The following is a 27,205-nucleotide window of genomic DNA, read 5'->3' on the forward strand; positions in this document are numbered from 1 at the left end:
TGCTCAGTGTTTAAGTTAGTATTTAATAGGTGCTAGAACAAACTCTAAATCAAAAGTTTAGATCTGAATTTGAATTTTGATCTAATCTTTACTTATTGCCTAGATAAAAGAAGTATTTCTTGTGTGCCTTCACTTACAATCAGGACAGGATACTAGCAGTTATATTTTTCTTTTGAGTATAACATTTAAAACAATGAATCTCCTTGTTTTGACCATTGTGTTAAGAAACTTTAAATAGAAACACTTATGCTGCATCACACATATTCTATTCATATAGAGCACTGCATTTTGTGATGCTGGGTATTATACAAGAGACTGTTAAAAAATTAATCTTCATTAGATGATACAGTCTTTCCCTGGCTGCTGATATGGGGCAAAAGGAAGAGGGAGTGTTTCTGTCAAGGATTGCACAGCTGCTTCAGGAATAATGATACTTCGTGGGGTGGGGTGGGAGAGCCCCTCAGTGAGTAGTGGGACTAGGGGAGTGGTGGGCAACCTGCGGCCCGTGTTGCTTCCCGCTGCTCCCATTGGCCAGGAACGTTGAACCGCGGCCACTGGGAGCTGCAGGCGGCTGTGCCTGCAGATGGTCAATGTAAACAAACTGTCTCGCAGGCTACTGGTGGGCCACATGCAGCCTGCGGGCACCACCGGACTAGAGGTTGCCTTCCGCTGGGATGCTCCACATCTGCCTGCTCCACATGCCCCCGATCCTTTCCCTTCAAGGGCAAGATTTGGTGGAAGCTCCACAGGACAATCCTTGGAAGTTTCCTGTGCGTCCTCTTGCCTCTCTGTGGGAAGGCAAGATTTGGCCCTAAGACAATAAATGCAATAGTTTAAGGTTTCCATAGCAACTTTACTTGCCCATATTATGTACTTACTGTCCTACATACACTTAATAACCTCCCTAGCTTTCAAAAATACTGTGTGGGTCTCTTAATATTATCATCAGAATCTTTGCTGTTACACTTCTTGACTGTTTAGATTTGCAACTTTGACAGTGTTCTAACTTTTCAAAATATTTATGTATATCTGTGGTTTAGTTGCTTATTTTTAAACAGTGTCTACTTGCACCTTTTGGATAACATATTGGTAATCTTCCAAACACCACAAATGATGAATGAAATATGAACTCTTAAAGTTATGACTATCTCAACAAATGTATAGTTTTCTAACTCACGACTTGCAGTTACCTAACTTTTTTATAAAGAGCAGGTACTGGACCGTATTTTTTTTTAACTGACTATTTAGCAGAGTTTCATTCATCTGTCTGTTGAAATGTCGTGGTATTTTGTTTAGTTTGTATCTTATATAGTACCATGGGAGATGCTGGATTTTTTTTTAATGTCATGCCAAGCAAGACAGTACAGTAAATAAAATGTAAATTCTAATAATTTAATTCCCATTTCATTATAGCTGAAGCAAGAGAGCTATTTATTGCAGAAAAAGTCCTTTTCTTAATTAGTTTTACCTTCAGATAACTGTTGGAAATTACCATTCGCTACTGGATACCCAATTTTATTGGGTATGTTGCTTGTTAGGGTTGCTTACATACCTCATATTCAAAATCTTTTGCTCAACAAAATATAGAACTAGTGTGTCAGTTTGTTGGGGAAAAGAAAATGGTGGACTTAAATGCCTTTAAACATTTTTTACATTTTTAAAAACTGAAGATCCTACATAACTAAATGTATAGCTATAAATAAGATAAAATTTATTTTTTTATTTAGAAGACTGAACAGAAATTATTTACCTGTTTGGACCAGATATCAAACACTAAGGGCTCTGTTTTTGCTGCAACAGTTACTGACTTTGCTGACACCTACTCAGATTCTTCAAACTGGAATGGACACATCACTCTTATAGTGAAAGCACCCAACTCTGGTCTTAGTGGATGAAGGTGGCAATGGTTTTCAACTCTTGTTATAAAACATGCTTAGTTATAAAATAAACTTAGTTGTAAGGTAAGCCTACATATGTTTTTAAAAAAAAAGTACAGTAGAATCTCAGAATTATGAACACCAGAATTATGAACTGACCGGTCAACCACACACCTTATTTGGAACCAGAAGTACACAAGCAGGCAGCAGCAGTGACGACAAAAATACAGTACAGTAATGTGTTAAATGTAAACTACGAGAAAAATATAGGGGAAGTTTTTCTTAAAGGATTTGACACGGTAAGGGAACTGTTTCTGTACTTGTTTTAATTAAATTAAGATAGTTAAAAGCAGCATTTTTCTTCTGCATAGTAAAGTTTCAAAGCTGTATAAAATCATTAAGTGGTAAGCTTTTGAAAGAACAACCATAATGTTTTGTTCAGTTATGAACATTTCAGAGTTACAAACAACCTCCATTTCCCAGTTGTTCGTAACTCTGAGGTTCTACAGTTTGCAATCCTGCAATTTTGATACAATCAGAGCTCCAACTGAAGTGAATGGGAGTTCAGTGCAAACAATTCTTGCAAGATCAGGTCTGTACTCCTTTATGGATTTCATAACTTGGTGAACTTTTAAAAATAAATAACTAAATAGAAACTCTCTCTAAATCAGAGTAGAACTCTTTCTGAAGTCTGAGAGCTATTTAGCCATCCACATTCTTTTTAAAATGTCCTGTTAAAATAAATTAGCCATAGTGCAAATTGTTGGGCTATATCTTCAATATTTTTTGTGCTTATCGATTTTCAAATTTTGATGACCTTAATGCTCCAAGGATTTTAGTTCTACTAGTTAAAGACAGTGACTTAGTCCTGTGTCATAACCTATTCCCAGATTTGGACCTTAGCGTCCAAAATATGGGGGTTAGCATGAAAACCTCCAAGCTTAGTTACCAGCTTGGCCACCACCCAAATAATTAGTGTTTTGGGGCACTCTGGTCCCCCCAAAAACCTTCCCTGGGGACCCCAAGACCCAAATTCCTTGAGTCTCACAACAAAGGGGAATAAACCATTTCCCTTCCCTTCTCCCTTCCAGGTGTTCCCCCCCCCCCCCCCCCGGGTTCCTGGAGAGATACACAGAAGCAAGCTCCGTGAATCTAAACAGAGGGACTCCACCCTCTCTATTTCCAGTCCTGGAAACACAAGGAGAGAGAGCCAATCTCTCCCCCACCCCCCTCCTTCACCCAGAGGGAATGCAAAGTCAGGCTAGGAAATCTAACACACACAGATTTCCCCCTGACATTTTCCTCCCACCAATTCCCTGGTGAGCACAGACTCAATTCCCTGGAGTTCCCCACTAAAGAAAAACTCCAACAGGTTTTAAAAAGAAAGCTTTATATAAAAAGAAAGAAAAAGTACATGAAAATGGTCTCTCTGTATTAAGGTGACAAATACAGAGTCAATTGCTTAAAAGAAATATGAATAAACAGTCTTATTCAAAAAGAATACAATTCAAAACATTCCAGCAACTACACACATGTAAATACAAAAGAAAACCATATAAACCTTACTGCCTTATTATATTTGTACTTACAACTTGGAAACAGAAGATTAGAAAGCAAGAGACAGAAATCCTTCCCATAGCTGAGAGGGACAGATACAAGACCAGAACAAAGGACTCCCACACAAACTTCCCTCCACCCAGATCCTGTCTTTAACTACTTAAGATAAAAGAACAGAATTGTTGGAATAAAGAAATTAAGTGAGGATGAGGAAAAGGGGCACTTGGAATGCTCCTGTGTTCTTAAAGCTAGCTAAAAGTATTGTAACTAGTAACAGATTATCTTCAAACCTGCCACTACAAAGCCATCTCACTTTCTAAGTCCTCTGTTCAACAGCAGTAGAGATGTTAGCTCTGGACTGATAAACCAGGACTTAAACTGCAACTTGGAAATTGAGCCACTTACCAAACAAATGTAAATGAGGAAAGAGGGGAAGGGACAAGAAAGGGAAGAGGCACATCAAGGGAGTTCTTGGCTGAAAGCAGCTCCCACATGTAACTAAACTGAGCATGCCAAAGTCTCCCTATCCACACTTGAAATGGCATCAGTATCAGCTTGGTCACCTGGAAATACAGCTAGACCAGTGGTTAAAAAAACTCAAAATACAATAGAGCAGAATAAAATTACATATTTAGTGGAGTGGCATAATGATAGGGAGGTGAAGTGGCTTTATTAATAATACAAATGCATGACTTTGGAGTTGGTTACAAATCAGATAATACTTTTATCCATGGCTGACCTCTGTAATCTGTATTTCCCTCCTTGATGAATGTTTATAAATCCCATTACTGCTAATGTTTATGTGAATTATGTTGAATATAGTTCAGCTTCATACATTCATAATTTCTTGATGCTAATGGAAATTGTGGGTGTGCATAAAAAGAAAACCTTCTCTGTGGTTACAGAAAATAAGTTAGTTTGGAACAAAGGTAGAATCCTTAACATTGCAAAATACTGTGAACTGCCAAATTAAATAGGTGAGCTAGTTCTGTAAGGTGAGGCACTGCCTCCAGCTTCAAGTGCCCTTTACTGCTACTAAGCTATGTAAGGTCCTTGGCTCTCACTGTCAATGCTTTTTTCCTTCCCTGCCCCCGCCCCCCAATTGTGTTGTACACTAGTGCTTCTAGCTATGTGTGCATGTGCAGGACTTGAAAAAATTCCGAAATCCCCAGATCACTTTAAAATTAAGCCTGTTGTATGTTCTGTAATGCCTATCCTAGACGTCAGTTAGCCTTTAAGGTTCACTGTGACTTTAAGTAGAGCTGGTTAAGAATTTTCCAAAGGAAATGTTTTGTCAGAAAATGCTGATTAGTTGAATCTGAAATGTTTCACAGAAACATAGTAGGTTTGGTGACCTTTAAGTGAACCACAGGCAGGGTTCAGATGGAAACCTGCCTGGTTTCCAGCCATCTCTTGGTTGGCTGCTGGGGAGCCCAGGCTTTCAGATTGTCTCTCTTGAACAGCTGCACCAGATGGATTGTGCTGGGGCTGGGGAGCCAAGGTCTCTTAGATTCCTGGGACAGTGGGCTTCTGGGACTGCCTGTCTCCTGTAGCCTGATGAGGCCGCTACCCAGGAAGTCCTGGAAACAGCTGACTAAAATTGATGTGATTCTCCTCAGTTTCACTGTTGTTCAGTGGTGGGCAGCATTAAAACTGACAAAAATCATGCCAATTTCATTTTGCATCTTCTGGGTCTTGGGGGGCATATTTTGTTTCAAAAACACCCGGAGTCTGTTTCTATAACGAAAATTTTATGGAATCATCATCTCGTGGGAAAGTTTATGAAATGTCGAAAATTCCAGCAAATCAAACATTCAGAATTTTGGCCCACTTTATTTCTAAATAATAGCTTCCACACAGTATTGTTTTGCCCAAACTGTCCCCTTTTACTCTGTGGGTTCTGTTTCTGTTAAAGTTGTAATATTTGAGGATAAGAAATAAATAAAATTAAACCGAGAGCCAGGTCATTATATTCATTTTAACTTTTTTCTTAGTTACACAGGTATATCATGAGCTTTGTAGCATCTTGCAAATGACACTTGCTACTGTTTATCACAATATAGTTATTTTCATACCTCTTTTAAAATCTAGCCCAGCCTGCTCTGCTGTGTGATTTGCAGTTATGGATTAATGTATGTACTTGTTTCAGTGGCATACAGGTGTTTTCAATCAAAAACTGTTCTTTGCGGACTTAAAAAGGTGTGGAAAATTTAATGAATGACTATCACATTTATTTGTGTTTTTAAACTGTAGGTGAGAAGTCACTAATGATATTACAAAGTGACCTGCTCATTTTCTTTTCTGTTGCTGCTTGCCGAATCGCTTCTGACTTGTCAGAGTTCAGCTCTCATTTTTGCTGTTTGTATACACTTTCCAGTTCTGTTAATATGCAAGGTCCAAATGTGAGAAAATTAAACACCTTACGTGAAAGATTTGGAAAAAACTTAGTTTGTGAAATTCTGACTAAATCAACGATTAAGTGGCCCAGTATATGAATACTACCTAGGAGAGCACATGTTTCAGTCCTAAGTGATAAAGGATAAACCTATAAGTGTATAAGAAATATAAACCTGTCTGGTCTGGTGCAAGTTTCAATATGTTTCACTAAGACATGGAAAATATTAGTATACATATGAAGTTCAGATTTCCCTGCCAGAGAAGTTAAATAGTTTATGCCTATTTTTATATACTTGAAGACTATAGCAGATTTTTCTTCATAAACTGGAAGTGGTTATTTAAAGATATGCGACTAATTTTGAAGGGAAGAGACAATTCTCAAATGTTTTGGATAAAGACATTCCCAGTTCGTACAACTAGTTAAAGAAACACTGACAAGACGATCAGACCCCAAAGTTAGGTGTTGTACAAAGAAGTTCATAATATAATTTCTATTCATGTTAGTGCTGACCTTTTATTGTTTTAAACACGCTGCATTCACTCATTGCCACCCAAACGCTTCAAGCAGTTCTCTTCACCCAAATCATCAAATTTATGCAAATTAATATTCCTCTTTCTAGGCTTGAAAGGATTAGATCTTATTGGTAAATGTTGATTTCACCGTACACACACCAACAATTGAAATAAATATTTCCATTGATGATCACAATTTACAGATGAGCAAAGAAAGAAAAATGCTGCTTGGGAATTTGAGTTTAAAGTAAGGGAATTTACTGTATCAGCATCACGAGTCAAAATATACAATTTTTTTGTTTTAACAGTTGTAAAGCTTTAACTTTTTGAATCTGTCTACTGTCATTAAATTGTTTGAACTCCCCATAATTTCCCTCAAGTGGGAAAATTTGAATTGATAAAAATTAAAAAAGCCCTTAAAAATAAATGTCAGTGTTATCAGTCAAAATTATTTTAAAATTAAAAAAATCGAATTCTGCCAAGCCTATCTGTTTCAGTGCCTAAATTCAGCTCCGAAGACACTGCTGAAAATATTCCATTTCTTGGAGAGAAAATAATCTTGAAAATGCTTCAGCAGTTCATATGGCAATGATATACCTATGAATTTCAAACTGAAACATACAGTGGAAAATAGTTGCCAATATTTGTAAGAACAATTCAGGAGTCAATTTTTAAAAAATTGTCATGAGTAGGTAAGAAATCTGACAAATTTATGTAACAAAGCTGCTAATAACTTATTAATTAAAAATAAGGCCACCATCAAGATAAAGATTATTTATTTATGAAGAAAATCCTTTAGCCATTTACAGCAGCATTTAAGAAACAAGTCAGTCTCTTTGAACTTTTTGTCACCTTTGGGAATATGACTAAAAGTGGAGAGAGAATAAATGTTTGGAAAGCTCTGTGAGCCATACTTTAGATAACTGCCAGATAAACTGTAAATATTAAAAGTCTGAGCAGAAACTTCCGGCCTCTTGTAAAGATGTGTTCTTGCTGCCTGATCCACTTTTTAAATCAATATGTTGATTATGAATGAAGGAAATAACAGTTCTTCTTCGAGTGCTTGCTCATATCCATTCCAGTTAGGTGTGCGCGCGCCGCGTGCACGTTCATCGGAGATTTTTACCCTAGCAACACTCGGTGGGCCGGCAGGGCGTCCTCTGGAGTGGCGCCGCTATGGCGCCTGATATATACCCCTGCCGGCCCATCGGCTCCTCAGTTTCTTCTTACCGACCATGTCGGTCATTGGAACAGTGGTGCGCGGCTTAGCTGATCCCCACCTCCCTAGCTCTTCGCTCGTTTATATAGTCATTGTGTACATAGTTCATTCTCTATAGTTCTAGTTAACTTTTATATTAGTAAAAATATACTCCGGGCTTCAAACCCTGCGCGGCCTGTCATCTGCCGATGCCCACAGGAGACCCGCACGACTCCTGTTTAAAAGTGCCTGGGCGAGTCCCACCTTGCGGACAAGTGCCGAATCTGCAAGGCTTTCAAGCCCCGGACGAAGAAAGAGCGGGACATTCACCTCAAGAACTTTTGATAGAGGCAGCTCTAACTCCTCCATCCTCGGCCCTGACTCTGGCACCCGGGGACGAGTGCTTCCTCCGCACCAGAACGCACGGTTCCAGTAAAGGCTGCTCAACACCACCCTTCACCGGCTCAACCCTCTGGCAGGCACCGATCCCTCTCCCCGAGGAGCAAGAGGCACAAGGCTCGTGCAGCACCTGTATCTACGCTGCAGTCGGAGCGTACATCCAAGGCGGACCGCCTGGCACAGTCAACTGCCGTGGCACCGCTTGCCTCCGCACCGTTGATTCCGGTCTCTCAGGAGCCGTCGAGTCCAGTGTCTACCAGCTCCCCAGCGCACGCTGTGGTCGCGCTCGTCGTGCCCTCGATGCCGGAGACTTTCTCTCTGGCTCGGGAACTAATTGCTCTGACGGAGCCTGAGCTGCCCCAACCCCCGGCATCGCCGGTGCGGGTTGTTCAATCACTGGGCAAGCCTGGCATGATGAGGCCATCTTCGCCGGGCACTGCGGAACGCCTCTGGTCCCGATCCAGGTCCCGCGGACGTTCTCGATCCCGGCGCCGCTCACAGTCCCGGTACCGCTCTCCATCCCAGTACCGGTCATACTCGCGGAACCGCTTGAGATTCCGGTCTCCATCGTGGTACTCTCGGCACTGGTCCAGATCCCGGCACCACCATACCTCTTGCAGCCGATCCCAGCATGGAGACGTGAGGCACCGGTCGACCTCCTGGCACCGCGCTGGTCGCAGGTCCAGGTCCTGGTCCCGGTCCCGGCACCGCTATAACTCTCGGTACCATTCGCCGGTACCGCGCAGACAGGAGTCCAATGGACGCAGAGATCTGATCCAATCGACTTCAGCTCCTCCATGGCCTTTGCGTCATCCATCCGTCTCCTCCCACGTGGACAGTGCTTCTTACGGGGACTCAGATACGCATGCCCGTGGCCCGGAGCACGAACCTCACCAGTGGTCCTTTTGGACACCTTGGGCATATCATCAAGCCCAAGGTGAACTGACTGGCCCATCACGCTCCGATCACTCAAAGCACCATCTGCCTGAGGCCACCATCAGCCGACCTCCCCCCGCTGGCACAAAGGAAACCAGTGCACACGCACCGGACCCGCATGACCTTCCGGAGACAGAGGTCCCCCCAGACCAGACATCAGTGCAGGACCCACTTGTTCCGGGGCTGTCATCCTGCTCCTCCCCTGATGAGGCAGTAGCGGGCACATCAGCATCGGGGCCATCGCCGATCGACCTCCAGTCACACCAGGACCTTCTGCGGCATCTCGCCCAGAACGTCAGCCTGCCGGTAGAGGAGGTTCCAGAGGTGGAGGACCCAGTGATTAGCATCTTGTCCGCAGAGACACCCACCAAAGTGGCTGTCCCCTTCATCCGTTCAATCCAGGCTAGAGCAGACGCTATCTGGCAATCCCCGGCTTCCATCCCACCTACAGCCAAGGGGTCAAACGGAAGTACATGGTGCCTTCCAAGGGGTATGAGTACCTCTACGTGCACCCCGCTCCCTGTTCATTGGTGGTAAAGTGTCAATGAACGAGAGCGCCACGGCCAACAAGACCCTGCGCCTAAATCTAGGGAGGCCCAGCGCATGGATTTGTTGAGATGGAAAATCTATTCCACGGGAAGCCACCAACTCCGCATAGTGAACCAACAAGCCCTCCTGGGTAGATACAATTACAATACTTGGGAGGCGGTTGGGAAGTTTACCGAGTTGGTTCCGCAGGATTCCCTCCAGGAATTTGCAGCACTCCTGGAGGAGGGGAAGAGGGTCGCGAGGACCTCCTTACAAGCCTCACTAAGTGCCGCAGATTCGGCGGCTAGAACAGTCACCTCTAGCATAGCCATGCACCGTATATCATGGTTGCAAGTGTCCGGCTTACCACCTGAGTTGCAACATACCATACAAGACTTGCTGTTCGATGGACAAGGCTTGTTCTCCCAAAGGACGGACCCCAGACTGCAGAGTCTGAAGGACAACCATATAATCATGCGTTCGCTGGGAATGCATATGCCTCAGACTCAAAGACAGTCTTTCCGTTCCTAACCTCAGCGCCCTTATCCCCCGCCTCGGCCAAGGCAAGACTTTGCCAGAAGACGAGGTCGTACCACTCGCAGACATCAGTCTGGACCTCAACGGGGTAACAATTCCGGTCCCACCAAACCAACACTGGGACCCAAATCAAACTTTTGAGGGTGCGCCCGAGAGCAGTGTACCAATTGCCTCCTCGGATCCCTTTCAGTTCTACAACCACCTTTCCCTGTTCCTTCCTGCGTGGTCCCAGTTGACATCAGATCGTTGGGTCCTATGTACGGTGGAGCTTGGATACCATCTTCAGTTTGTTTCATCCCCTCCCTCCCACCCCACCTCCTCGTCCCTCTTCAGGGACCCCTCTCACAAGCAACTCCTCATCCAGGAGGTCCACAGGCTCCTCTCAATCGGAGCTATAGAGGAAGTACCGGAGGAGTTAAAGGGCACAGGGTTTTATTCGCAATATTTCCTAATTCCCAAGGTGAAAGGGGGCCTCTGGCCTATCCTAGACCTGCGAGGACTGAACAAATTCATCAAAAAGTTCAAGTTCCGCATGGTATCCCTGGGAACAATTATTCCTTGCTTGGATCCCGGAGATTGGTATGCCGCTCTCGACATGCAGGATGCATATTTCTGTAGATTACCACATACTTTTAGGGGCGAAAGAAAAATGCAGAGCTGTTACTTACCAGGCTGCACGTGGCAATAGACTGTATAGGTAAGGGATGCAAGGAGGGTCTGGGTCACGATGCAAACTGCAGGCACGCACACAACTAAAATTAATTAATTAAAAGTTTTTTATTGGGGATAGTTACAAGGGGTAGAGGAGCAGCATATGATTAGCTAATAGGGTTAATGGAACTTAAAACATACAATGGCTAAAGTATTTACTATTAAACAATATTTATAAACAAAGATGCAGTAAATATTTATAAACACGGATGCAGCATTTAGTAATAACCAATACTTACGAATACAAACCAACTCATAACGACCTGCAAACGTAGAAACTCTGCTTAAAACACATGAGCTGAGAGAGGCTTCGAGGTGATCAGGCTCGGTTACCGGTGTGCACAAGGTACACAGGATTCGTTTTTCTTTCTCCTCTTCTGCCTGCACATGGCAGACCAGCCTAAAATACCCACTATGACATCATAGAAGTATCATAGGGGACGGGGCCCAAAAACTGTGTGTGTTCGTTTCTGATTGGTACAAGCAAAGTTTACGCCAAGTAGGGGAACAGGTGCCTGAAAGTCTGCCTTTGCCCCCAAAAGGTGAGGAAATGCATATAGTTCAGAATGCCTTTAACACTGACTGACAAAGGAAGAGGCCAGGGCAATACCGATATGGGCAAGTCTTTTAGGATGCAGACAGGAACTTATCTTAACAATTTCCACATTGCAATTTATCCCCCACACAGGAGGTATCTGCGCTTTGTGATAAAGCATTGACACTACCAGTTTACTGTCCTCCCCTTTTTGGCCTCTCCTCCGCCCCTCGGGTCTTCACGAAGTGTATGACGGTCGTCGCTGCTTCCCTACGCCGTCGTCGAATACACGTCTTCCCTTACTTCGACGACTGGCTTATCCGAGGGGCCTCCGAGGCACAAGTCATCAGCCATGTGTCCATTATCAAGGACCTGTTTATGTGTCTAGGCCTGATCCTCACTCTAGACAAGTCAACTCTGGTGCCTACGCAGAGGATAGAGTTTATCGGGGCAATGCTGGACTCCAACCTGGCGACGACCAGTTTACCCCCCCAACGGTTTCAGGCCATAGTTTCCCTTGTCCAAAGTCTTCAGAGTTTTCCAACAACCTCTGCTCGTACTTGCCTTGGTCTCCTCGGTCACGTGGCTGCATGCACATTCGTCACAAAGCACACCAGGCTGCGAATGCGTCCTCTCCAAATCTGGCTAGCCTCTGTCTATCGGCCGGGCAGAGACGCCATAGACATCATTCTGACAGTTCCGCCGAGCGTTCTTGGCTCCCTCGACTGGTTGCGAACGTCGTTCCGGGTGTGTGCAGGTCTGCCATTCCATCCTCCCCAGGCCTCCACATCCCTAACAACAGACGCGTCCTCTATGGGCTAGGGTGCTCACCTAGGGGACCTGCGCACCCAAGGCCTTTGGTCGTCCCAGGAGTTGACGCTACACATCAATGTCCGGGAGCTGAGAGCAGTCCGTCTGGCGTGCCAAGCATTCCAGTGCCATCTGCAGGGCCGTTGTGTTGCAGTATTCACAGACAACACAACAGCCATGTATTATATAAACAAACAGGGAGGGACACAGTCCTCCCCCTTGTGTCAGGAAGCGATCCAACTGTGGGACTTCTGCATAGCCCGCTCCATAGACCTAGTAGCCTCCTTCCTTCCAGGAGTCCGGAACACGCTTGCAGATCACCTGAGCAGGTCCTTCCTGGCGCACGAGTGGTCCATCTGTCCGGACATTCTCCATTCAGTTTTCTGGAGGTGGGGCTTTCCCCACATAGGCCTCTTTGCCTCCCGGGAGAACAGGAAATGCCAGGTGTTCTGCTCCCTACAAGGTCGCTCCCCGGGCTCCCTGTCGGACGCGTTTCTCATTCCGTGGACAGGCCACCTCTGTTATGCCTTCCCACCGTTTCCTCTCATCCACCGAGTTCTTCTCAAGCTCCGCAAGGACAAAGCCCGCCTTATCTTGATCCCTCCGGCTTGGCCGAGGCAGCATTGGTACACCATGCTGCACGACCTATCTCTGTCAGACCCGATTCCCTTGCCACTCTGCCCGGACCTGATCACGCAGGACTTCGGCAGGCTGCACCACCCAGACCTGCAGTCCCTTCATCTGACTGCATGGCTGCTGGCTGGTTGAGCCAATTGGAGTTGCGTTGTTCCGCCGCAGTACAACAGGTGCTGCTGGGAAGCAGAAAGCCCTCCACGCGTTCAACATACCTTGCTAAATGGAAGCGCTTCTGTCACTGGTGCAACCAGCAGGACCTTTCTCCGCAGTCAGTATTAGCCCCCACTATCTTAGACTATTTATGGTCTCTCAAAGAGCAAGGTCTAGCGATCTCTTCTGTAAGAGTGCACCTTGCAGCTATTTCCACGTTCTATCCTGGGGAGGCTGGCAGTTCTGTTTTTTCCCATCCTATAGTTTCCAGATTCCTCAAGGGCTTGGAGCGACTCTGTCTCCAGGTCAACCGCCCAACCCCTACCTGGAACCTGAACTTCATCTTAACCAAGCTCATGGGGCCCCCCTTTGAGCCTTTAGCCACATACTCGCTGCTGTACCTGTCCTGGAAGACAGCGTTCCTAGTCGCTGTCACCTCGGCTAGACGAGTCTCAGAACTTCGAGCTTTGACCTGTGGATCCTCCATATACGGTGTTCCATAAAGACAAGGTACAGCTGCGACCACGCCTGGCGTTCCTCCCTAAGGTCGTCTCTGCCTTTCACGTTAATCAGGACATCTTCCTGCCAGTCTTTTTTTTTTTTCCAAAGCCGCACTCATCGCGACGGGAACAGCAGCTGCATACTCTGGATGTCCGCAGGGCTCTCGCCTTTTACATCGAGAGGACCAGACCCTTCCGGCTTTCACCTCAGCTATCTGTAGCGGTGGCAGAGCGTATGAAGGGCATGGCAATCTCTTCCCAACTGATTGCATCTTGGGTGATATCCTGTATTCGGACGTGCTGTGACTTGGCTCACGTCCCGACTGGCCATCTCACCGCCCAGTCTACTCGGGCTCAAGCCTCATCTGCCGCGTTCTTGGCCCATGTTCCCATACAGGAAATCTGCCGCGCGGCCACCTGGTCTTCCATCCACACCTTTACATCGCACTATGCATTGGTCCAACAGTCCAGAGACGATGCCACCTTCAGCTCAGCGGTCTTACATTCTGCAACTTCGCGCTCCGACCCCACCGCCTAGGTAAGGTTTGGGAATCACCTAACGGGAATGGATATGAGCAAGCACTTGAAGAAGAAAAGACGGTTACTCACCTTTGTAACTGTTGTTCTTCGAGATGTGTTGCTCATATCCATTCCACACCCGCCCTCCTTCTCCACTGTCGGAGTAGCCAGCAAGAAGGAACTGAGGAGCGGATGGGCCGGCAGGGGTATATATCAGGCGACATAACGGCGCCACTCCAGAGGGTGCCCTGCCAGCCCACCGAGTGTTGCTAGGGTAAAAATCTCCGACGAACGTGCACGCGGCGCGCGCACACCTAACTGGAATGGATATGAGCAACACATCTCGAAGAACAACAGTTACAAAGGTGAGTAACCGTCTTTCCTCCATATATTGAATAACAATTCTAATATGGCATTTTACACATTTGTGGCCCTACATATCAGAGACAAAATTTGTTGTTTATATAACCTCACTTATATAACTGAATTCAGAGGAGGTTCTGTAACTTAATGAAAAATCCAATTACTATAGCAAGGAATGGAGACTAAAGAATCTATGGTGTAGACAATAAAATGTCAGCATTATCACTTTGAGGACTAAATCATGGCAATATGTAAAAATGTCTGACCTGTTGCCAGTTACTTGATTTTCAAAAATTTTGGTGGTATATTTAAGAAGGTTCTGGGTCCTTAACAATGAGAAATGTGGAGCCATTTGTTGTGATACTGATATGTAGTACATTATTACATGCAATATATTTATTGCTGTAGGAGCTGAGAGAGATACATAACAAGCAGCAGCTTCAGAAGCAAAAGAACTTAGAAGTTGAGAAGTTGAAACAGAAGGAACAAGAGAGGAAGACGGTAGAACTGGAAAAGCAAAAAGAAACCCAAAGGTAACAGTTTTAGTTTATGGTAAATACAAAATTTATTTAGAGCCAGAGGTGTGCATAGTATTTCACGTACAAGTAAGATAAACTTTCTGTTCCTAAGAACTTAATCTAAACTCAGTTATTTACTGAGCATCAGCAGTATGTTGGCAGCTCTATGAAACGAGGAGAAAACTCAAGTCCTTAGCCAAGACTTTTGTTTCAGCCCAAAAGGAGACTGCACTTGGAAGGGGGAAAGCCTTGTGTCATTGAATCCAAAACTTAATGTGGAGACCAGACTCTTGTGCATGTACAACCACACCCTTGCTTTTGGTTCTTCCTAGAACTCTCAACCAGCTGTCCTGTATGGAGATGGGAATTTGGCAAAGAAACTAGGATGCTTGGTGTGTGTTTGTGTGTTTAACAGAAATGATTCTCCAGTCCACAGATTTTTTATTTTTAAATGTCCATGCTGTTTGGGAGTCTAGGGAAAAATCAAAAGGGTTTGATATTCTTCTATGCATTGAATTTTTCTGATGTTGTAACTTATACATTTTGTATTACACACAAGACTTAAATACTGAATAAGGAATATTTTTGTTTTAAGAATCATTTTTTCCATATATATGGTATGAAGACTAGCTGGCAGCTGTCTTCCATAAGGGAGAAGTTTCATTAAAACCATAGTAGAAAATTTTAATATGATACAGCTGTTGTAGCTGTTTGAATTTTGTTTTCAACGTTCTTTTGAAACCAATAACACATACAATGTGGGAGCATTAAACCCCTGATCTAATCAAAAGCTGTTGGTCAAGTGGTTAGAACAGAGGACTGGGAGCTAGCTAGAAAGGCCTTAAATCATAATCTAGGCCATCAGACTGTCTGAGGATCCTGGGGCAAGTCATCTAACTATGTTCCTTCTTCCCCACTCAAACCAATTTGAAAATTCGGTGAAAAACAGGATCTTGCTGAAAATCAAATTTGTGACCAAAAGGCTTTTGAAAAAATCGTTAACATTGAAAGTGTGTTAATGGAGTCCAGTTAAAAGCCTCAACTTATTTACATAATGTGCTACATCTCTTCAAAAATCTCTAATATTAGTACTAAGCTGGTTGAAAATTTTCCAACAGAAGAGTTTTCTGTCAGAAAATGCTGATTCAATGAAATTGACACATTTTGTCTGATGTGCCTGCTATCTTGCCAACCCAGGCTTCCTGCTTCCCTGGCAGCCAGGCTGGCTTAGAACTTGGGAATTGTGGTCTCCGACTTTAGAGCCTGGAGAGCTGAGACCAGAAAATGTTGAAAAATTCCATGTTGGTTCTTCTGAAATGTCCCTCCCAAGAAAAATACTGCATATCCAACTTTTTCTGATTCAGAAAGAAACATTTTTTGGAAATCCAAAATTTTCCAGGAGATGGAAATTCTAGGCCCCATGCAATTCTAATGAGTATGTCTGGAGACAAACAGTTGAGGATTCCATGTGATTCCCCACAGTTACATAATCATTAATCATTTGCTTGCGCCACCTGGCTTTTACCACCACCAACCTTAACATTGCACCCTAAAGTTGTCAAAAAGGTCAAAATAATAAGTAAATAGAAAATGACTGATTTGTTTCTTGGATAATATTTTAAACCTGCCAGTATAATCTCCTACTCCCTTTCAATGGAAGAGAAAAGATGACAACAATATACAAGAGAGAGAAAAGAATGGAATATAAATAGAGTGAGCTAGAGAATAGGTGAGAAGTAAATAAATAAGCTCTGAGAGACATCTACACATCATAAAGTAGTGGGAGTGTTTGCTGCTTTTATTGTAGTTAGCAGGAGACATCCTACATCTTTGTACTGTTGTGGGAAAGGGATGGGGTTTTGAGTAGTTTGTTAAATTGCAGTTTACTCTGCATGTATAGTTAAATCAGAGAAAGAATAACTTAAAATTCATCAGCATGTGCACCTAACCTTTGGATGAATGAGGACCTAGCAGCCACAACCCCAAGTTTATATTAACTTGTTTTGACTTTATTTGAAATGACAACTATGCACTGAGCATAGCACGAATAACTCAATTCTGTTTCTTTGGCAGAAGAGTCTGGGACAGTACCTGCAAGGTGAGAGGGTCCCAGAACTTGGGAACTGAGAGGTCTACACAGCAAAGGAACAGCTCTGCAGCCTGAGCCCTGTGAGCCTGAGTCAGCTGGCATGGGCCAGTCATGGGTTTTTCTTTGCTGTGTGGACATAGCCTTAGGAGATTGTGCAGGAGAAGAAAAGTATTTGAATAATATGACCAGAACTGGCCATAGCTTTTGGGACAAGAACCTTCAACACCATGTCTGCACTTTAGGGAGAGAAAATAGCTAAAGTCTGTTTCCACTTGTTAATTCGATTTAAGGGCCAAATCCCACGCTAGAAAAATCTGTGATGATAGGGTAAGGGAAGAATCATTTTTTCCATAGGCAACAGAGCTCCAACAGCTCCTATGCTTCTATGCAAGGTCTATGTCTGTGTCAAACTCCCTTGCATATTTGGCTGCAGGAAGCATCTTAATTTCTTCATATCCCTTTCGCCTTGTCCTCCGACATGGAGCAGAAGTGCATTGGTTCTGCTAACAGTTAGACCTTTAATTCCCACTGGTGGGTGAATCATGCAGCTCCTCTATAAAGCCATTATACTCTGCGGATCCCATCCCCATCAATTATATCAAACTTGATTTTGAGTGGTAAGTGTTAACCATTGTACTAAATAACATCATTAAAAACTCACAGCTTTCCAGCTAAAGCAGTACAGGTCTCTCACAACTTATGCGCATTTAACATGCGCGGTTTCAACTGTACATGAACAGCTGGGGGTGGGGTGGTGGCCTCAAGATTTAAAGGTCCTGGGGCACCACATGTGGCTGGGAGTCCCAGGGCCTTTAAATCACCCAGGGGACTCCAGCTGCAGCAGTGGCTGGTAGCCCCTGTGGCGAACTAAAGGGCCCCAGGCTCCAGCCACCATGGAGCTCCACGCCCTTTAAATGCCAGGCCCAGCCCAGCTGCCAAAGCCTGGCGGAGCCCTTTAAATCCTGCCTGCAGCTCCGGCAGCGGGGCTGGGGGAGGGGGGCATTTAAAGGGCTCCACCAGGCTCCCCGCTGTGACAGGAAGCCCGGCGGATCCCTTTAAATCCTGCCCGCAGCTCTGGGGCCGGGGCCGGCATTTAAAGGGCTCCCCCAGGCTCCCTGCCGCGGCGGAGCCGTTTAAATCCTGCCTGCAGCTCCGGCGGCCGGGCCGGGGGAGCATTTAAAATGCAGCGGGGAGCCCGATGGAGCCCTTTAAATGCTGCCGGAGCTGCGGGCAGGGTTTAAAGGGCTTGGGGATATAATTTTGACTATACGCGGTTTTCGCTTTACGCAATAACCGCGGAACGGAACCCCCACCTAAGATAAGACTTGCCTGTGTTTACTATCCATGATTACAGTACAAGCCATGAACAAATTAAGCACACTTAACACCATTAAATGCTGCATCATGCTGTCTAGAGAAGTTTATCCCTGAATGTTTTTATATAGTGCAGTCTAATAGTATTACAACAAGATTTCTGAATAATAAACTCTAAATGTATTGCAAGATCATTCACTAGTGAAGAGACACAGACTAATGTTTGAAGCAAATGGCTAAAAGGGCTGCAGCTTTACTATGTGAAGTTAAATGACATAACCGGAAGTCAGAAAGCCCTGGCAGTATTTGTAGGTGGAGAAACAGTATTCCCTTTACTATCATTGCCCTTGCACCTTACTCCTAACAATGTATTGGTGCTGGTATTGCATAACTCTTCTGCTATCCCAAGCAGTCTAATACTCCTGCCCCTGCCAGTACTGAGGCCTAAACACAGCCTGCTGTCCTGCACAAGCTATTGTGCTGAGTAGCTTCATACCTTGCACAGAAAGATAAAATATTCTTGTTGGACTCAAGTCGTATCAGCATGTGATGGTGGCTATGCTGGTTAGGCATCAACCCAGTCTTTAGTTGGCTTGGAAGGTAGCTCTTGCCCACTTGCAAATTTAACTGTGCTGCCAGGACGCGGGTGTAAATACTGCAGTCCTCTTAATTAAACAAAATGGTGTGCTATACAAAAGGCCAAGTCCATAAATGACACACCTGTCATCAGCAACTATCAGTAATTCCACATGCATGCATGTGGTTAAAAAGCAAGCGTGAAATTGCCAGAAGAGCAAAATGACAGAGGAAACGTGTGTGTATGTAATAGCCTTGCAAAATTCTATTTCTGTACTCACTCCGAGGGCAATATTTTTTTTGGCAGACATAGTATCATTAGGTTCAGTGTTTTTTTTTATCCATCTTTGCAAAGGATGGGCTGGTAGAATTTGTGCCTGGGATGCTCACTTTTTATGATGTGTACAAACGTGATCTATAAAGTGTAAGGAAAGGAAAGTAGGAACATCTAGGCCAGGAGTGGGCAAACTTTTTGGGTCGAAGGCCACATCTGGATGGGGAAATTGTATGCAGGGCCAGGGCAGGGGGTTGGGGTGCGGGAGGGAGTGCAGGCTGTGGGAGGGTGCAGGAAGGGGCTCAGGGCAGGGGATTGGGGCAGAGGAGGGATGCAGCATGTATGAGGGGGCTCAAGGCAAAGGGTTGGAGTACAGGAGGGGTGCGGGGTGTACAAGGGGGCTCAGGGCAGGGAGTTGGGGGGCAAGATGCAGGCAGGGTGTTGGGGGTGGGGTGCAGGAGGGGTTCGGGCTCCAGCCCAGCGCCGCTTACCTAAAGTGGCTCCAGGGTGGCAGCAGCATGCACCGGGGCCAGGGCAGGCTCTTTGCATGCTGGTCCCGGCCCTGCGCCACTCCAGGAAGCACTGTGGGGTGGGAGGGCGGAAGGCTCCATGTTTGCTGCCCTTGCTACACCTCCAGGTACCTCCCCTGAAGCTCTCATTGTCCGCAGTTTCCCATTCCTGGCCAATGGGAGCTGCTGGGGGAGGTGCCTGGAGGCAAGGACAACGCACAGAGCCATCGGCCCTCCCACCCTGGGGCCCCAGGGAAGTGGTGCCAGCTGCTTCTGAGAGTGTCATGGGGCCTGCAGGCTGGATCCAAAGCCCTGAGGGGCCAGATCTGGCCCACGGGCTGTAGTTTGCCCACCCTGATCTAGGCAATAGGCAGAACAGGAATATAGTAGTTTCCACTTGCTCCCCTCTAGCACCCTGGTGCTAATCCAGAGGATGAGCATGACTGACTGGCTAGTTCTTTCATGGCTCCTGCACTGTGAAGCCATGCAAAGCCAATGGGTTGAGGGGTGGGGGGTGAAAAAGATAAAGTATCATGCTGATTTAAAGCAATAATCATTCTGAATGTTCTGTCGTCTAGGCTGCCTAGTGCTGTGCAGGAAAGGCATATTGAGAGAAATGCAGTTTTAAAGGCACAGAGCCAGCCTCTTATATAGGGTTGCCAATTTTGGTTGGACGGATTCCTGAAGGCTTCATCGCATGACATAATCTTTAGTTAAAGATTAATCTTTAATTCCTGGGGAATCCAAGAGAATTCTGCAGGGTTGGCAGATTTACTCTTGTAACAAAAAAGTGTTTTCAGGAAATGCAGTATTTATCAATCCAAAAGGCTTGTTTAGTTGGCCTGTCTTGTTTAGGTATAAGTATTTTTAAACAAATATATAGCCTTACATTTCCTGAGCAGATATACGATGGCTTACTTTTCAGTATTGTCACTTTAAAACCTGAAGTGCCTAAATTTAAGCTCTGAAAATTTCAAGGGTTTTTATATCTTCAAATGAATTATGTGAATTTTTTCTACAGTTTGTCACTCTTAGAATGATTTTCTGTGGATTGTATTAATGGAACTGTGTAAAACTACAAGAAATAAAGAATAATATATTGTTGAATTTGCAACATTGGAATCTTAAACTCAAAATAGTCAGGCAATGCGAAACATGATTCTCATAGTAAAACCAGCTCAGCACAGATTACATGTGAACATATCCATTTAAATCTACCTAGTAATCAGAAATGAGTAACTTCACGGTAATGACTGTGACTATAAATTTATAAAGAAATATCTTAGCCCAATTTGAGAGGGTGAACACCAGCAGTTCTAGATCTCCAAGATTTCTGCAAGACCGAGGTGTTAATTTTTTTCCCCTCTGTTTGCTGACAACTCCAGCACAAAGTTAGTGAACCATTTACCATTCAGGAGTCCTTGGTACTCTCATTATTCTTCTTCGAGTGATTGCTCATGTCTGTTCCACAGTAGGTGTGTGTGTGCTTGCTATGTACACCTACGCCAGAAGTTTTTCCCCTAGCAGTACCGATAGGGGAGCGCCTCTAGCGACCCCTAGAGTGGTGCCTCTGTGGTGCGGTATAAGGGGCGCTCGCGCTCCCCCGCCCCCGTCAGTTCCTTTTTGCCTCCAGTAAAGGTACATTGGAACTGCTCTGCTCCAGCTTGTCTGGAGATTTCCTCTAGAACTCTTGTTCGTTCATAGTAGCAGTACCTGTAGCTGAAGTAGTTTAGTTTACTGAGCGCGGGTTGGGGCGTGCCCCAGGCTTTAAGTCGTGTGACGCTTGCAGGCGGCCGATGCCTGTGATTGACCCACATGCAGACTGTTTATGCAGCCTGGGGGAAACCCATCTTAGTGATTGCTGCAAGATTTGCAGATCTTTCAATCCTTGGACCAAGAAAGAAAGAGAGACATTTGGCTCCGAGCTATTCTGATCAAGTCAGCCTTGACCCTAACTTCTATGCGCCACTCCGAGTCGGCACCGGGTACAGCGGCATCAGTGTGTGATGACCCTTCGGTTCCTTCCACCAGTCGGCAGCACTCCCCGTCTGCGGGGCATGCCAAGAAGGCTAAGAAGAGGTCTTCTCCTTTGAGGCACCAGAGCAAGACCAGGGGAGAGACTAGACCCACGTTGAACAGTTCTCAGTCCTCGACAGCCTCCAGGCCTCTAACTCAGGTTGAATGGAGTAGCCCGGCACAGTCAGCGTGGGCTTCCCCAGATGTCCGGGTGCCCTCCATGCCGAAGGCCTTGCAAACAGCCCAGGACGTTATGTTTCTGCCAGTACCAGGGGCACCGCCACTGTTGGCTCCCCAATCCAGAGGCAAGCCATCGCTTGAATCGCTGCAGTCGCCTCCTGGTCGGTACCGTTTGTGATTGAGGGAATGTTCCCGACGTCATTCGCTGCTCAGTGACTGTCCTGTGCATAGTCCACACCAGTCACTGTTGACCCCCACCAGGTTGTCTGGCTGGGTTCCAGCTGATGGGTTCCAGGCTCTGCCTTCAGGGACCACAGACCTCGCAAAGGGAGTGGGCCCCGTTAAGAATGAGACAGATGGCACCGGAGGTCCTCATCTCCAAGAGGCTGCCATAGCCCATCGCGTTACAGGCGTTGACGCTGTTCCCGTTCGTCATCTCACTCCAGGACCCTGCCGCAGCACCGCTCCCGCAGTCCCAGACGTCAGTCACTGGCACCTTGTAATCCCAGATCCACCCTCTGGAGCTGATCGCGGAGCAGCTGCTACCAGTGGTACCGTTCCTTCATGTCGCGATCACGGTCTTGTGGTCGGCACCATTCCCAACGCCACCACTCCTCCCGGTCCAGGGACAGTACCAGATCATATGCCAGCCCAGCCTCACTTCGTAGCTGTCAGTCAATGGGACAGGTTAGTCAGACTGAACAGCCTGTTCTGCCAGTGCCACAGCATGTGTCGTGGCACCAGGCTCCTTGGCCTGCACCATGGTACCAATGGGCCCCATGAACCCTGACGCAGCCCCCGGTGGGGGCTCACTCAGTGGCCGGAGCCTCAGAAAGACTGTCAGCCTCCTTTTCCCAGCCTCCCAGAAAGGAGTTGGTGGGATGTGCATCTTCCATTCTGTGTCCAGAAGGCAACCAAGTGGTGGGACCTCTGGTACCAGTCAATATGCAGAGTACCGTGCCCGTATCCTCACCCTCCCCTGATGAGGCGATTACGGCCCCTCCTCCCTCTGTTCCGCAGGAGGACTCTAAAACCTACCAGAAACTATTGAAAAGGGTGGCATCAAGCCTCAACCTTCAGGCCAAGGAGGTGGAGGAACCCTCGGACTCCCTCTTCAATGTCCTGTCGGCCTCGGTACTGGGCAGGGTGGCCCTTCCACTCCACGAAGAGGTGGCAAAAATTTCAAATGCCTTGTGGCAAACCCAATCTTCCTTGCCCCCCATCTGTAAGAGGGCAGAACGGGAAGTATTTTGTGCCTGCCAAGGGACGTGAATACCTGTACACCCACCCTGCCCCCAACTCCCTGGTGGTCGAGTCGGTCAACCACAGGGAGAGGCAGGGCCAACTAGCCCCTACTCTGAAAAATAAAAACTCAAGGAGGCTGGACTTATTTGGGCGAAAGGTTTATTCATCCTCGAGTTTCCAGTTAAGAGTGGCGAACCATCAGGTCTCCTGGGTCAGTATGAGTTCAATTTGTGGGACCCACTACCCAGATTTGAGGACTCCCTCCAGGAGCATGACAGGAAGGAGTTCAAAGCTCTTGTGGAGGGGAGGGTACAGCAGCTGCCAGGGCAGGCAGCATCAGATGCTGCGGAGACTGCTGCAAGGTCCATGGCCTCCGTGGTGCCCATGAGAAGGGCATCGTGGCTTCTGCTGCCTGGGCTGTCCAGTGAGGCGCAGAACTCCTTTCAGGATCTCCCGTTGAATGGTAAGGCCCTGTTTGTGCAACAGACGGATGTGAAACTGCACGGCCTCAAAGATTCCTGCACTATGCTTAAGACACTTGGCTTCTATGTCCCGGCTCCAACTAGGCCCAAGTTTAAGCCACAGCAGGCTCCCACCCAGGCCACCCACTCTGAATACAAGCCCCCTTATAAAAAGTCATGGGACTATAAGAAACACCCGCAGAAGCAGTCCTGGTCTTCCCACCAGGCTGGGTCTTCCAAGGGTAAACAGATGGGGAAATGCCAGTTTTGACAGGACACCTGGGGAAAACCTACCAGTTCACATCAGAGATACAATAAAGCTTCCCTTCTCCAACTGGTTGTGTGCTTTTCTCCCGGAATGGTCGCATCTGACTTTGGACCATTGGTTCCTCAACATCATCTCCCGGGGCTACACCCTCCAGTTTACCTCTACCCTGCCCAACCATCCTCTGCCCCCGTCCCTCCTGGAGGACTCCTCTCAAGAGGCCCTGCTAGAGCAGGAAGTGGTGCGGCTCCTTGACTTAGGAGCAGGGGAAGTGGTGCCAGTGGAGTTCAAACGCAAAGGGTACTACTCCTGCTATTTCCTTATCCCAAAGGGGGACTCGGGCCCATCTTGGACCTGCGAGGCCTGAACTAGTACACGGTAAAGCTCAAGTTTTGCATGGTCTCTCTGGCCTCCATCATCCCCTCCCTGGATCTGGGGATTGGTACGCTGCCATCGATCTGCAGGACACATACTTCCACATTCATATATTCGAGGAACACAGGTAGTTCCTCCGTTTCACAGTTGAGCTGAAGCACTACCAATTTATGGTCCTCCCGTTTGGCCTATCCACTGCTCCCAGGGTGTTCACAAAGTGCATGTCTGTGGTGGCGACCTACCTCAGACGTTGTGGGGTCCAAATCTTCCCCCATCTGGATGACTGGCTGGTCAAGGGCAGCTCCCAATCACATGCGGGATCACATGGCGCTCCTCCTGTCCATGTGTGCCACCCTGGGCCTGTGGGTGAACGACACCAAGTCCACGTTAGTCCCGGTACAGTGCATAGAGTTTACCAGAGCATTCCTGAATGCGACGTTAGCCAGGGTCTACCTCCCACCAGACAGATTCGAGACCTTGAAAGGGCTCGTCGACACAGTCACGAAGTTTCATGTGATGACAGCCAGAGTGTGTCTCCAGCTCCTGGGTCACATGATTCACCATGCCAGACTCAGGATGAGGCCCCTCCAGCTCTTGTTGACCTCAGTGTTTTCCCAGGCCACAAACAGGATGGACAAGGTCCTCACTGTGCTCGAGCTGGTCATCACCTCCCTACAACGGTGGTCCTCCCCAGAGAACATACTCTGTGGGGTCCCATTCAGGGGCAGGCCCCTGTCAGTGGAGCTGATGTCCAATACCTCAGACCTGGGGTGGGGAGCCCATGTGGGGGACGTTCAGACCCAAGGTCTGTAGTCTGCACAGGACCTTGCCCTGCATATAAACGTCAAGGAGCTCAGGGCAGTCCGGCTGGCATGCGTGGCCTTCCACTCGCACCTGGAAGGCAGGGTGGTCAGAATCCTCACAAACAACATGGCCTCGATGTCAACAGACAAGGTGGGGCCCTCTCCTCTGCCAGGAATCCCTCAGGCTGTGGGACTTCTGTATAAGCCACGACATTTTGCCTACAGGCCTACCACCTACTGGGCGCCCAGAACTCGCGGACAGATTGTCTGACCTGAGACTTCTCCTCTCAGCACAAGTGGTCTCTACACCCAGAGGTGGTGCACGGACTTTTCCAAGAATGGAGAACTCCCCAGGTGGACCTGTTCACAACTTGGCAGGACCGCCTGTGTCCCTGGTTCTGTTCCAGGAGAGGGCTGGGAGTGGGCACTATCTCCGATTCCTTCCTCCTGTCCTGGTCAGGCCAGCTTCTCTATGCCTTCCCCCCAATCCCGCTGATCAGCAAGGTTCTGGAGAAGATAAAGATGGACAGAACCAGGGTCCTCCTGATTGCCCCAGTGTGGTCCAGGCAACATTGGTATGAGACCCTCACGAGCGTGGCAGTCTCCCCGCCGTGGCCACCTAGACCTGCTTTCCCAGGACCAGGGCCCTCTCCTCTACCCCAACCTAGCGGCACTTCACTTCATGGCGTGGCTGCTTAATGGTTAGGCCAGGAGGAAAGGACGTGCTCAGAAGGGGTTCAGCACATCCTCTTGGAAAGCAGGCAACTCTCCACACGCCAAGCCTACTTGGCAAAGTGGTCTCTGTTTTCCCGATGGGCAGCTGAGCGGAGTGTTTCCCCTGTGGCACCTCGATCCAGCTCATTTTAGACTATCTCCTTCACCTTGTAGCCCAAGGCCTGGCACCCTCGTCCATCAGGGTGCACTTGGCGGCCATATCTGCCTTTCACCCGCTGATGCAAGGGCACACTGTATTCTCCCATGCTATGATTGGCCAATTCCCTAAGGATTGGATCAGCTCTTCCCCTTTGTTAGGCCCTCAGTCCCGCAGTGGGACCTAAACTTGGTGCCATCCTGGTTGACGGGTCCCCCCTTGAGCCATTAGCTACATGCTCCTGGTCACACCTCTCGTGGAAGGTGGCCTTCCTGGTTGCGATCATGTCAGCTAGACAGGTCTCAAAACTCAAGGTCCTGACCTCCAATCCCCCGTACATGGTGTTCCATAAGGATAAGGTCCAGCTCTACCCACATCCTTCATTCCTCCCAAGGTGGTCTCCACCTACCACAAGGGTCAGGACATTTTCCTGCTGGTCCTCTGCCCCAAGCCCCATGCATCCAGTGAGGAGCGCTGCCTCCACACGCTGCATGTGAGATGGTCTCTGGCCTTTTACCTGGAATGGATTAAGCCATTCAGAAAGTCTTTGCAGCTGTTTATTGCCTCAGCCAAATGCATGAGGGATCAACCGACATCCACTCAGCAGCTCTCCAACTGGATCACATCATGCATCCATACCTGTTATGACTTGGCTGGAATTCCCCCACAGTCGATTGTGAGGGGACACTTGACTAGGGCACTGGCCTTGTCGGCTGCCTTTTTAGCCCACGTCCCCATTCAGGACATTTGCAGGCCTGCCACATGGTCTTCAGTTCACACGTTCATCTCACATTATGCGATCATCTCCCAGACCAGGGAAGACACTGGGTTCGGCAGATCTGTGCTCCATCTCGAGAGTTTGTGAACTCCTACCCACCTCCAACAGATATAGCTCTGAATCACCTACTGTGGAATGCACGTGAGCAATCACTCGAAGAAGAAAAGACAGTTACCTTTTCCGTAACTGGTGTTCTTTGAGATGTGTTGCTCATGTCTATTCCACATCCTGCCCTCCTTCCCCTCTGTCAGAGTTGTCTGGCAAGAAGGAACTGAGGGTGGGGAGAGCACGCAGCGCCCCTTATACCGCACCATAGAGGTGCCACTCCAGAGGTTGCTGGGGCGCTCCTCTATGGATACTGCTAGGGGAAAAACTTCTGGCAGCGGTGCACGTGGTGAGCACGCACGCCTACTGTGGAATAGACATGAGCAACACATCTCAAAGAATACCAGTTACAGAAAAGGTAACTGTCTTTTTCACTGTTTGCTTCTTAGAGGTGCTTCTGCAGAACTCCGATTGTAAACCCACAGATTTCATATGCATGGCTGAAAATATAGGGTTATATTAAGAACTGAGTTGCAGCCTTCACTGTCAAATTGTTATAGTATCCTGCTGCTAGATATTTTCTGGGCAATTACTCTGATTTCCATTAAATGTAGTTTTTTGTAGTCTTAGTAGTATTCTCTTAGTTGGCTGAGTCACTAGCATGGCTCTTTTTCATTAGATGCTGAGCTCTACTGGCAGGGTTTTCAAAATGTCATGTCT

General features: G+C 47.0%; 1 protein-coding gene across 9 annotated transcripts in view; it reads left to right on the plus strand.

The window, feature by feature from the left end:
* Positions 1 to 27,205, plus strand: part of ITSN1 (intersectin 1) — a 218,273-nt gene that overhangs the window by 105,194 nt on the left and 85,874 nt on the right. For all 9 annotated transcript variants that reach the window (XM_050929035.1, XM_050929025.1, XM_050929057.1 and 6 more), the window contains one exon: positions 14,575 to 14,699. In XM_050929035.1, the coding sequence (XP_050784992.1) occupies positions 14,575 to 14,699 (125 nt within the window). The remainder of the gene's footprint in view (positions 1 to 14,574; positions 14,700 to 27,205) is intronic.

The sequence above is a fragment of the Gopherus flavomarginatus genome, chromosome 1 (assembly GCF_025201925.1).
Source record: "Gopherus flavomarginatus isolate rGopFla2 chromosome 1, rGopFla2.mat.asm, whole genome shotgun sequence".
Classification (NCBI taxonomy): domain Eukaryota; kingdom Metazoa; phylum Chordata; order Testudines; family Testudinidae; genus Gopherus; species Gopherus flavomarginatus.